The sequence below is a fragment of the Podarcis vaucheri genome (genome assembly GCF_965113315.1).
Source record: "Podarcis vaucheri genome assembly, chromosome: 4".
In the NCBI taxonomy this organism is placed as follows: Eukaryota; Metazoa; Chordata; class Lepidosauria; order Squamata; family Lacertidae; genus Podarcis; species Podarcis vaucheri.
This window is the reverse complement of record NC_138762.1, coordinates 28,313,750-28,326,592: the sequence shown is the minus strand read 5'-3', so window position 1 is coordinate 28,326,592 and position 12,843 is coordinate 28,313,750. Positions and strand designations below refer to the sequence as shown.

At 41.2% G+C, this 12,843-nt stretch overlaps 1 protein-coding gene and 1 long non-coding RNA gene across 6 annotated transcripts in view; one reads left to right on the top strand and one right to left on the bottom strand.

The window, feature by feature from the left end:
• FLT1 (fms related receptor tyrosine kinase 1) overlaps positions 1 to 12,843 on the top strand; it is a 140,417-nt gene that overhangs the window by 67,758 nt on the left and 59,816 nt on the right. For all 5 annotated transcript variants that reach the window (XM_082220238.1, XM_082220237.1, XM_082220236.1 and 2 more), the window contains one exon: positions 10,521 to 10,635. In XM_082220238.1, the coding sequence (XP_082076364.1) occupies positions 10,521 to 10,635 (115 nt within the window). The remainder of the gene's footprint in view (positions 1 to 10,520; positions 10,636 to 12,843) is intronic.
• On the bottom strand, positions 3,586 to 10,571 carry LOC309531056. The gene is made up of 3 exons (XR_014219036.1): positions 10,469 to 10,571; positions 6,436 to 6,551; positions 3,586 to 5,311 (listed from the first exon to the last, which is right to left on the bottom strand). It is a non-coding gene; the product is annotated as an uncharacterized lncRNA (long non-coding RNA).

The following is a 12,843-nucleotide window of genomic DNA, read 5'->3' as shown; positions in this document are numbered from 1 at the left end:
TATGAACAACTGTATATGCAGTTTTGCTCACATAAACTGTGTAATTTCAGAGGGAGTACTGAAAAATTGCACTGATACTTTGGTGAAAAGTGGTTTTCCAAAGCAGTCTGCTCTCAGAAATACTCACTGTAGAGTTCTGGCAAAATAGGTCCTCTGACATGGCACATGTGAACTGACAACTTGGGCCATTCCAAGGTCACTCACTGGCAGGAGTGCCAACTATGTCCTTGTAATTTTTGTAGAATGATTCAAATTGAATTGAAATTAAAAGTTATGAAAAAATTAAAGCAATAGGTCTGCAAGCGGGGCAGACTAAAATACTATGGTAAGGAACTCTTCTAGCTTTCTTTCCATGTTTGATATATATGCTTTTTACTAAACGTATCAAGTGCCCTTCATTGTGGGGAACATCTTATATTTATTTTCATGTTTTAGGTCTAACCTCCCACAGTCTGATATTATTAAGGCAATTAATTAAATCTGTATATTGCCCTATACCCGTATATCTTAGAGCAGTTCAAAACATAAAATCACAATATAAAAGCCACAAAACAGATAAGAAAAATAAGAACAAAAATGTATTAAAAGGCATTGGATTTCAATTAGCTTAGGGCCTGGGAGAAGAGGAACATTTTTGCCTGGTGCCTAAAGGTGTATAATGAAGGCCCAGCCAAACCTCCACAAATGGGGAGCCACTGCAGGAGAGGTCCATTCTTGTGTTGCCACCATCCAGACCTCTCATGGAGGAGATGCGCAAAGAAGGGCCTCAGAGGATGATCTTGGGGTCCAGGTAGAAGAGGTGGTCCTTGAGGTATAGTTTCTACAAAGCACATACCTTGGCTTAGCATTGTGTTCCTTTTTTTGAAATTTTGTTCTGATAAAGTAAGAGGTATATAATGAGACTAGATTGGAGGCAGCAGTTATACATTTCCCTGTAATCCAAACCCATTCAGTAATTTGAATCTATGACTTAGTGGTAATAAAGCTACTCATTTCAATCAAGCAGCTGTTTTTTATTTTGAATTGACAAGGTGACATGTAGTAAACTCTTAGCTTGGAAAACTTCCCTCTCCATAGTTATAAATATATCATGCTATTGTGCTTGGCAAGCTGCAAGTAAATGGAGGTAAGATCTCATTAAGGGAGCAAACTGTGGAGTAGGGAGAGGACAGTGTGAAGCTAAGGGTGATAACAGTGGCCTTGTCCAGAATAGGCCATGGGAGTTTTCTTATCTAACTTAAGCAGGAGGTGCTGGGAGCTTCCTGTGCGAAATTAGGAGCATACACTGCTTTCCTCTTGTTGTTTGGCTTCCTCCTGAATATAAGACGGTTCCCAGCACAGTGATTATCTTTGCATCTTCAAACATGGCACAATCTACTTCCTTAAGAGTATGATGTATCCTTTAGAGTCTTGCCGTCTTTCTCCCCCCATCCTCCCTCTGTCCTCCAGTTCTTCTCAATAGCTCATCTATGTCCTAAGCACTTTTAAGGTTCAGTAACATATGGAATACATATACAGATATGTAACACCAACACACAGTAAATGTGTACATCATATATTGGATCCTTCTTTGGAAATGTCCAAAACTACTACACAGCAAGTGCCTTGGGGGGGGAATCGGAGTGTCAGATTAACAGCTCTGACCGTTCCTTCCCCTTTCTTGAAATATCTGTGGAAATCTAAATTGGGATTAATGACTAATGGTTTCCCAAAGTGATAGCTTGTTTCTCTAATTTTGGCCATCAGATCCCTAAGCATGTGCACAAAAGGTGCAAGTTTGTGTGCAAAGCAAAGTAAGAGCGAGATTTGTGATTCACATTTTTAACTAAACTCTGTGAACTAATATGCATATGTTGTGTCCACAGTACACAATTTCCAGGTTGTGTAGGGTAATAATATGACCAATTATTGCTATTGACATGGATTTTTTAAAAATCCTCAAATGTTTTTGAATATTCACCATTTGTTGCACGGCTCTTTTTTTATTGGATACTTTCGAGCTACAAGTCATCCCTGTGAGCTAATAAGTGCTTCTGATTAGCAAACAGGATGACCCATTTATCATACATGGATAATTAATTGCCATGATTGACAATGTTAAGTATCACAATGCACAATGAATGCATTTTTGCAATATTTCCAGGTGATTCATAGTGAAACCAGAACAAGTCATGATGGATTTTATACATTCACAGAAATCTATCATCTCCCACATAAGTGCGCTTGACACAAATACTTGCTTTCTGCCACAAATCACCACATATTAAAAATCAAGGGACTTTGCACCTCCAACCAGTTCTGCAAGGTCAGAACAACAACCTCAGAAGCCTGAATTGGAAATAACAATATTAAAATTTGAAGACGTGAATATGAAAGCTGGTGCAGTGCAGTGGCAAGGCTACTGAGCTATGAACAAGAAAGACATTGGTTCAAATATTTCCTTAGCTGTAATCGGAGCCGGCTCACCCATGAGGCAAGGTGAGGTGACTGCCTTGGGTAGCAGGATCCACCAGGGCAGCAGATCCGTCCTCCAAGGAATGCCTCACCCGCAGATGCCACCACTGCCGCATACTCCTTGGAAGCTAGATCTGCCACTTCCTTGGCTTTAGCTACCCTGCCAATGCCACCTCAAGAGCGGCCTCTTGGCAAATAGGAGGCGCTGTTTGCCTCCTCCCACCCCTAGGGAGGAAATGGTAGGGGCTGCCATCTAGGGTCTCCTAGGGTCTGTACTTGTCCAGTGTGATTCAGAGCAAACCCACCCACCCCCGCATACCCTTTGATTCCCACTTCAATTGTGCTGCAACTATGGTATGGGGATTGCCCCATTTTTTGCCCTGGGGTAAAGCCTCTAGAGGGGTGCCATTAAGGTCCCAGCCTCTGCGTGTATGTACACAAATGTGTGTGGGGGGGGTTACTAAACTGGGTCTTCAACCCGGCGAAAATAAAGCCTTGTTTCACCCGTGGGTGTGATTGATTTGATTCCCCCACCCCCACTCATTCCCAGGTTAGAGCTTCACTCACCCATTTGTCCCCGATGTAGATTTTTATTCTCCCCCTTTGTTTCTGATGCAGATCGTCATTCTCCCCTTTTTTCTTGGTCACGGGATGGCACCATTTTGTGGTTTGCCTGAAGTGCCAAAATGTCTATGATCTCTATAAGTAGACTTAGGGAATTCACACACCCACACCCTTTTTGCAATGATTTGACAGGGAGTGCAGACCTTGTTTGCCTTATGATGTGACAACTTTAGCTTGACTCTCAGCTGTGAGAGGATTGGGATGTGAGGAAGCTCCCAGTGTTCTTTTCTGACCCTAACTCTTTCTCTGTGCGCCAGCAGAACGTTCTGGGGCGGATCCTACTTGGACAGAGCCTGGCTAGTGTATGAATAACTGACTGTAGACCTATAAGATCCATGTTCTCTGTCCACACTGTCATCATATATCTTACTGTTTTAAGACCTGCCATTCAAAGTGCAGTTTAAAGATAAAGAACTATAAGAAGGGAGAGCGGGGCCTTGAAGCTGCCTATTAGTTATTAGTACCTGGACAACAGACTGAACAGATACAGAGATTACCTTGGCACAGTTTTCCTCACTATGGTGAGATGGATTGCATTTTTATTTAAATTACAATAATTACGTCTGTGATTGCAACTGTACATACAACCTTGTATCAAATTGGTGTCCTCTTTTGACCATTTTGGGTGTGATGCATTTCCACATTCTTTGTAATTTATAAATGGCCACCCTAGATCACATCTCCTACACACTTGAGCTCCTTTGAAGATGAGGTGTTTCTGTCCCTGCCATGCTCTCCCACTTGGCTATTCTCTCCTGGTTAATCACAACTTCCAACAGCTTTCAGTTCCATTTCTAATATATCAAGGACCACAGATTGTCATTAAAGCATGTCTTGACCTTTTTTGAACCCAGCAATGTGATGGGAAAGGAAAACTTGCCCACCTTGCAAAAAAATAAAAATATTTATTAAAAAACAAAATTCCTATTATATCAAAACTTTATTTTGTTCTTAAGTGTAAGGTATATTAATATTATTGAGATTTCATTGTCTTCTTATGTTATGCATTATGCAGCCTCCTTGTTGTCGTTGTCACCTATTTTTGTTACCATTCATTGTATGTTATCCAGTTCTACTCCCCGCAACCAGAATTTTAAAAGGAGCAGAAAGGTCAGCCTTGGGCAGATCAAACCCTCTGGGTAACTGAAAGTAGCTGTTTGGATCCAGCTTCTATTTTTAGTATTTTTAATTAGTATTTTGTATTTTGATATAGATGAATAGATTTGTTTTATGGGATTTTATGGGATTTCTTGTGGATAAGGAATAAATGGGCAATTTTTTAAAAACAACCCATAATTTGTAAACTATGCACTCAGTGTGTAGAATTATTATAGATTTGTACAGCGATAGTAACGTGTTCAACTCTCTCCTGATGAAATTAAAGGCGCTTAAAGCAGCTTAATTTTGGTCCTACATTATCTGTTTGCCTTCTGCTTGGTTCAAATCATTGCACTTAAGCTTTTCACTGTTTGTTTTTAATTGATTGGATGTGTTTTTATCAGAAGTGTATTGTAATCAATGGTGAAGTTCTGCATTGAGTGGATACTATTTAGAAAGTACATCCATTCATGCGCAACTGTTCTGGGAGCTTTCCCCAGTTACATCAGCACCTCTTCTTTGATAGCAACATACTCTGAATTTTCTAATGCATTAAAGATGTTCTTTGAGGCATTTTAGCTAATTTGAACATATGAAGGTGTCTTATATCTGAGTCAGACCTTTGGCCCATTTAAGTTAGTACAGTCTCCTGGGTATACTTTCCTCAGATAGATAATTACTGCAATTGACATGGAGATCTAATGTTTGCAAAGTGTGTGCTCTTCCTCTGTTTAGTGATCATTGTGAATTAATTAGTTCAAGCCACAGTTTTCAGTAACTGAACTGATGTAATTCTTTGTGAAACAAGCTTTAAAAAACAATTTGTGCTCTTTTATGTATCACAAACTGACCCTGGATCAGTCTAACGCAGGGAAATCTGTAGATTATCTTGTGGCTTATAAATGCAATGAATGACTGTAATAATGAGATAGTTACCAGATGCGGGTGGACATTATTTCAAACTGGTCATGCTTTCAGTAGTTTTAGTGCAGTGATGGGGAACTTGTGGCCCCCCCAACTGTTGTTGAACTCCAAGTCTCATTAGCTCCAGTCAAGATGTCAGGAATCATGGAAGTTGTTGGTTAGCAACATCTGGAGAGCCACAAGTTCTTCATCTTTGTTTTAGTGGAAAACACTGAAATAAAGTAATAAGGGAAATTGTACCATTTTCATAGAATCTTGGAGAAGTGGGAAAAGAAATGCCATTAAAAAAAATTAAAATACAGGCAACAATTGATTTGCTTGCACCCAATTGATGTGCGATCGTGCATGTGCACACAGTGCCAAACCCAGAAGGGACCCTAAAACATCACTAAAACATCAGGATGGAATGGGGGTGGGCAAAACGGGGGTGGGGCAAGGTGGAATACTTTATGTGGGCCATGCCACCATGCACAGGGATATGGAACGTAACCCCTGTGCAAAACAAAGGATTGCCTGTACGATCCTTTTATATTCGCTTTAGAGGTAATAGCTTTCTCAAGATGATTTACAAAATAAAAGCATGTAACTGTAATATACAGTGAACTAAAACAGCATTAAAATAACAGCATAAAAAAAGGCATCAAAATGACTATTTTATATAATAGTAACTGAAATTAGGGCTGTTCACTGGATCTGGCCAAATTCCAGATCCTGAACCAAATCGGGCCTATTTGGGTTGACTTGTGATTTGAATTGAGTTGAAGCAGCCTCAGTTCACCCTGGGTCAGATCAAGTCCACCTGGAGCTATCTGGCCTGCCGAAATTGGATGGTCTGGCAGTGAGGAGAGAGAAGCAGAAGGCCTCCCCCCCCTTCACCTGACCCCCCAACCAGATGTTTAATCAGGGTTTTAAACCCTGATTAAACATGGGGGCAGTTGAAGAATTAGGGTTTTTAAATAATTAAACAAATTTCTTTAGGGGGAAAAGGTAGAATGTCATTTTTTAAAGTTATTTAGGAGGTTTTGCTAAGAGTTCAGCAGTTCAAGAGCACATTCGGTCAAGCAGTGCTACTGTAGTAACCTTGTTCACTTGTTTTGCTGGGTTCTATGTCAAGTTCCCTGCTACCCAAATGGATGTTGCATATAATGGTTATGATACATGTTACATGAAACGATCAGGTGTTGTTTTCGTTCAGTGACATAAAGGACTGAGGAAGTTAATGCCTTGGGAAAGGATTGGTACTTCTTTGATCAATGCTAGCTATTTGATCACAAACTTGTGGTTTTAAATCCTACTTTTCTGAAGGCAATGATTTACATATGGAAAGTAACTTACTAATGCAGGAATTTGATTCATTTGTTTTGAAGAAGCTTGCACCCAGGTCTTGAGAAGTAAAACATTTGATCCAAAGTCAAAGCTGTTCCATTCAAAGCGGAACTGTGAACACCTAGCTTTAAACAAAACAAGAGTCTCTCTCCAAAAGAATGTAAAGAGATGAACGCAATGTAACAAGCATTCCAATAGACTTATTACCATATGCATCAAATTAGGTTTAAGACAATAAATTAGTTCCATAAAGGGTGATTAAGAGCCAGGACATTATGTAACATAACCAGCATTCCCGCCCACTCTTGAAATTTCATAATCAACAATACGTTGTGGCATTCTCCTTCCACTCTACAAGACTGAAGACATTTAAAATGTTTTGACATAAATTTCCATATTTTCACAATTTGTGAGGCTTTATTCCAAACTTAGTATGTATAAAAAATAGAAGACTTTGGCCATCTTCAGATGCTTGCATCCAGTGTTTAGCAGACAAGAATGATGACAGGCATAGCTCATGTGCTTATTCCCACAGGCCCCCTCATATGTTTACTTAAGACTGGGGATGCAGGTGGTACTGTGATCTAAACCACTGAGCCTCTTGGGCTCGCCGATCAGAAGTTTGGTGGCTTGAATCTACTCGATGGGGTGAGCTCCTGTTGCTCTGTCCCAGCTTCTGCCAACCTAGCAGTTTGAAAGCATGCCAGTGTGAGTAGATAAATATGTACCACTGTGGAGGGAAGGTAAACGGCATTTCCATGTACTCTGATTTCTGTTGTGGTGTTCCATTGTGCCAGAAGCGGTTTAGTCATGCTGGCCACATGACCCAGAAAGCTGTCTGTGGACAAATGCTGGCTCCCTCAGCCTGAAAGCGAGATGAGCACCGCGCCCTATACAGTGGTACCTTGGTTTACATACGCTTCAGGTTACAGACTCCACTATTCCAGAAATAGTACCTCGGGTTAAGGACTTTGCTTCAGGGTGAGAACAGAAGTCATGCTCCGGCGGCGCAGCAGCAGCAGGAGGCCCCATTAGCTAAAGTGGTGCTTCAGATTAAGAACAGTTTCAGGTTAAGAACGGACCTCTGGAACAAATTAACCCGAGGTACCACTGTAGTCGCCTTTGACTGGAATTAACCATCCAGGGGTCCTTTACCTTTTTGTTGTTATTGTTGTTGTTGTTTAGTCGTGTCCGACTCTTAGTGACCCCATGGACCAGAGAATGCCAGGCACTCCTGTCTTCCATTACCTCCCACAGCTTGGTCAAACTCATGTTCGTAGCTTTGAGAACACTGTCCAACCATCTCCTTTATGTTTGTAGCTTCAAGAACACTGTCTAACCATCTCCTTTACTTAAAACCGACTATGATGAATGCCTGAACAGGGCTATTCTCATGTTGTTATTTAGTTTTTGAAACCAAGGAACAAAAGAAATAGTAATGTAAGCAAGTTTTTCATGTTAAGAAAAGAGTCTGCATTGGAAGGGAGAATCTGTCTTAATACTAACAGATGTTTTTATGAGACATAGACAGTTATACTGAAAGATCTGGTTGTTAACTCTACACATTTGTCCAGGTCCCAATACAGTCCTGCCAATTTGGATTCTACTCTCACACTTGACCAGAAATCAAACAGGCCATCTGTAACATGACAGAGTTTAAATAAGGTTTTGGATAGATCTTTAGATTGTAAGCCCCCTTGGAGACAAACTATTAACATTTAGAAAAGCTGCTGTATGCCACTCTGAGCCTATGCAATAGAATGGGATATACAGTTGCAATCAAAATTATTCAACACCTCACAACTGCACAAATACAACAGGTGTTATCTCAAGCACACCTGATGCAACTAATCAAGGGCTTCATTAGTTGCACCAGGTGTGCTTGAGCTGGAACACATGAAATACCTGAGCTGGGTTTGCTGAGTGTTAAATTTGGCTGCATGTTAGAAATATGGCTTCACAAACAAGGAGCAGGATACAAAAAGGTAGTGAAGGCACTATCTTTGTTCCTAGAGACACCACTGGAAACACAGTTCGCAAGTTCAAAGTTAAAGTAACACTGGTTACACTACCTGGAGTGGGCAAAAAAAAAAAAAAGATTTCTGAGAAGGCAGGCTGGGGAAAATCCTCAAATGGCTGCAAAAAAGCTGCAGCAAGACTTGGGGGTAGCAGGCACTGAGGTTTCAGTGAGCACATTAAGGCCGTACTAAACACAGATTTCCATGCCAGAACTCTACACCACTACTGACCCAAAAGCACAAGAAAAGTTGGCTCCAATATGCTCAAAATCATATAAATAAGCCACAGAAGTTTTGGGGTTCTGTTTTGTGGAGCGATGAAACAAAATTGGAACTTTTCAGCCCCATGGATCAGCGTTACATCTGGAGGAGAAAGAATGAAGCATATGCTGAAAAGAACACTCTGCCTACAGTGAAGCATGGTGGTGGCTTGGTGATGCTGTGGGGCTGCTTTGCATCCTCTGGCACTGGAAACTTGAAGTGTATGAAAGGCAGGATGGATTCATTGAAGTATCAGGAAATCCTAGGAGGAAACATCATGTTGTCTGTGAGGAAGCTGACGCTTGGGCTTCATTGGACCTTCCAACATGACAATGATCCCAAGCATACCTTAAATTCCCCTAAGGCTTGGTTGCAGAAGTCCTGGAAAGTTCTACAGTGGCCATCAGTCACCTCACTTGAACCCCATAGGAAATCTCTGGTGGGATTTGAAGAAGGTGGTTGCAGCACGCAGACCCAATATTCTTGAACTGGAGACGTTGCTCATGAGGAATGGGCTAATATTCCTCAGGAATGCTGCCAGAAGCTGCTGTCTAACTATACATCTTGTTTGCAGCAGGTCATAGCAGCAAAAGGCTTCTCTACTAAGTAATAAAGATGCTTGCAATGAAGGGGTTGAAAAATAGTGAAACTGGAGAATCCAGTATAAGTTGCAATTTCAGCTGAATTTTTAAGCATCCATTGTGTTGCTATTTCAATCGCAAACAGCTGAAAGTTGGTAAATTTTGATAATAAACCTGATGGGAGTTGAATAATTTTGATTGCAACTGTAAATCAGATAAAGAAACTAGAGACTTCATATTTTAAATATTTCTTACTTGAGCTTCAAAAACCTTCTCTGGTAAATGAAACCCAACTCTTGTCCATATGTTTCACATGTTAATGATTTGTACCTGGAAAACTTAATGAGTGGTCAGAGGGAGAAGACTAGGAGGAGGAGGAGGTGTCAGAAGCTGAAGAAGTAACAGGGTTTAGTGAGTAGGAAGAGTCTGTGGCAGAGAGCAGCCCAGAGTTATGCAAAGTTATACAATGTATAGTTATACTAATCAAGTAAAAATCATTTAAATACCATACATTAAGTCCGCAACTTACTTACACTATCACAACCTTATGCGTGGGGTGGGGGTTTATTCATTTTTTCTCCACCCGCAACCCCAGTGGTTTTTTTTTTTTGCTTACTGGGCTTTGGGAAAGGAGTGAGAGGGCTCTGACAGCATCCCCAAGCCCTTGTGCCACCTTTTCAAAGCCCAGTAATCATGGTGGTGCCTTCCTTACCAGCCTTTGGGAAGGAGATATGAGAGCTCTGGGAAGGTCACAAGAGGGGCCTGCAAAGCTCTCAGGGCCCTCCTGCAACCTTCCCAGTAAGCAGCCCTCCACATCAAGGGGAGTTGGTTCTGGGGGTTCCTGATTTTGTGCAATTTTGCCTTGATGCACAGACCCTCGGAACTGAGCCCTTGTGTAAGTGGCATGCTCACTGTGTAATGTGTGTGTGTGTGCATACTGCACATGTCTTTAGGCTACATAAGGCACATAATGCACATATTACACTCTACCTCAAACATGCTCAGATTTGTGTGAGGGATAAAATTCAGATTATAGCATAAACCATAAAATTCAAATCTTGAACTTAAATCTATACTACAGTGTATAACTAAACAATGTTTTAAGAAGTTTAGCTGTGGGTGTCTCATAATTAAGCCTGTGCAATGGGCCCCAACTGCAACCCATTGTCTGTAATGACTTACCAATTTGATGTCCTACTTCACTCTTACTAAACTCTCATTGCTCTCATCATAGGTATGAATTTTGCTCTAAACCAGAGAGACCTTTCATCTTGAAACCTGGGAGCACTATAGGAAACAGAATCGAAACCATCACACAGAAAACAGCAATAATAGAGGGAAAGAATAAGGTATGGTAATTTTAAAGATAAAGTACCTCAACCTTGGGTATTCGTACTATGAACTGTTTTTAAATGCTGGATGATTAGTTGCTGGAAGTCTCTTCACAGCTGAGAAGAGGGGCTACATCCCAGCTTATTTCTGTTGCAGTGTTGTAGTCACATTACAGAAGTAGATATTCTGTTCACAGTTCTTGTGGATATTGGCCATGCTATCCGTGCAAATAGCAGATTGGTCCCATAAGGTAGTGTGCCTTTGGTGACTCAGTAAGGGGCTGTTAATAATTAGCAGCAGAAGCCTCTTTTGATGCTTAAATTCTCATTTTGATGCTGTCTGGGACCGAATAGGACAAACATTATGTCTCAGATTGAACAAACTATTACATGATATCAAATTCCACCCGTACTGCAAACCTTACCAAACAACTTTGAATTCCAAGGCACACCATTCTGCACCACTTCCCACGTATCTGGTTTTTAAGTTAATTTGCTAATAGTTGCGATGCTCTTTGGTAGTCACAAAAACTTGGAAAGGGTTCAGATAAGAGTCATGAAGATATCTGAAGATTTGAGAATATTATTTTACAAAAGAGACAGTTGGGGATGGTTTCAACACAATCTGAAATTTTATCCAGGGTGAGGCAATTCTGGAAAATACTACAGAGTATTTTCACACAGAAGCACAGTGACAGCCAGCAGAAGACACATGCTCCAGAAATATCCATGGCAGTGATTTGCATATGGTCCATTTTGTATTCACTTGTGCTTCCTCTTTTGGTGCTTTCTGGTAGTGTATTATATTGTTCTATGTGTCTAGAGGACAATTAAAAAGAGGAGAAGCATGTTCAAACTTATCTTGACTTAGCTGACTCAAGTGCTTTTTTGAGCAAATGATAGTGTTTTGGGGAAGAATAGCCTCAGCGCCTAGGGCTTGCCGATCGAAAGGTCGGCGGTTCGAATCCCCGCGGCGGGGTGCGCTCCCGCTGCTCGGTCCCAGCGCCTGCCAACCTAGCAGTTCGAAAGCACCCCCGGGGGCAAGTAGATAAATAGGTACCGCTTACCAGCGGGAAGGTAAACGGCGTTCCGTGTGCGGCTCTGGCTCGCCAGAGCAGCGTTGTCACGCTGGCCACGTGACCCGGAAGTGTCTCCGGACAGCGCTGGCCCCCGGCCAATAAATGTGAGATGGGCGCACAAACCCCAGAGTCTGGCAAGACTGGCCCGTTTGGGCAGGGGTACCTTTACCTTTACCTTTAGTTACACATCAGGTGAAACAATAAATCAATAGTCTAAAGCAGGGCCAGGGATCTATTGCCAAAGATCTGCATGTGGACTTCTGCTTTTCTTCATGTGGCCTAATTCCATGTTGGTAGAGAAGCCTAGAGCAGAAGAAAGAGTGTAGAAAGTGGAGAGTGGAAGAGAGAGCTGAAACAGATGGATTCATGGAAGGAAAGGGGGAGGCAGAAGTCCTCTCCCAAGTCATCCACCCCTGAGAAGAAACTACAGATATCAGGGAACCTAATTCTACATTAAGCAGAAATGACAGAACAGACTTCCCCCAAATCGGGTGCCAAATCATACATTTGTTGCCAACCCTAGTGGGATTTTCTACTTTTGTTTCAGGTTCATTAGTTCTTAAAACTATATTTGAACATATTTCTGATAAAGTTAACATACTTTTATGTAGAGCAGTAGAGATTCATTCAACTGGCACATCTGAAGATTGGAGGAGGGATGATACAAAGATGGCAGTGACTAACTGCTTTTTTCTGACATGAGTGATTCTATTGAAACAAAAGAAAAAGCTTTCATAGTTTTAAACTCGCTCTGACATTTAAAATATATTTGGCAAGGGTAATGGTGGGTGGCATACCAGCCTGAGTGTTACTATGGAAATTTCTCTTTGAACAGAAGTGATTTGGCAAGTTTGGTTCACCTTTGAGACTATTTGTCTCAAGTTTGACTATTGTTAATGTGGGATAGAAGAGATATCAAATTTACCTTCTAACCAAAGTTTGTTAGACTTTAGTGTTGCAGACGGAGTTAAGCAAAATCCAATTTAACCCTAACATGTGAAAACACGGGTCAAATTTCTCTGTGAGTCTATGCAAGAAACAAGTCAGAAGGTGACAATAAAACCTGAATAAATGTCTATGACTGCTCAGGTGCTTGGCTTTTCAGTATGTGTCTTATCATATTGGAATGAGACTTGTGTAGGCAAGA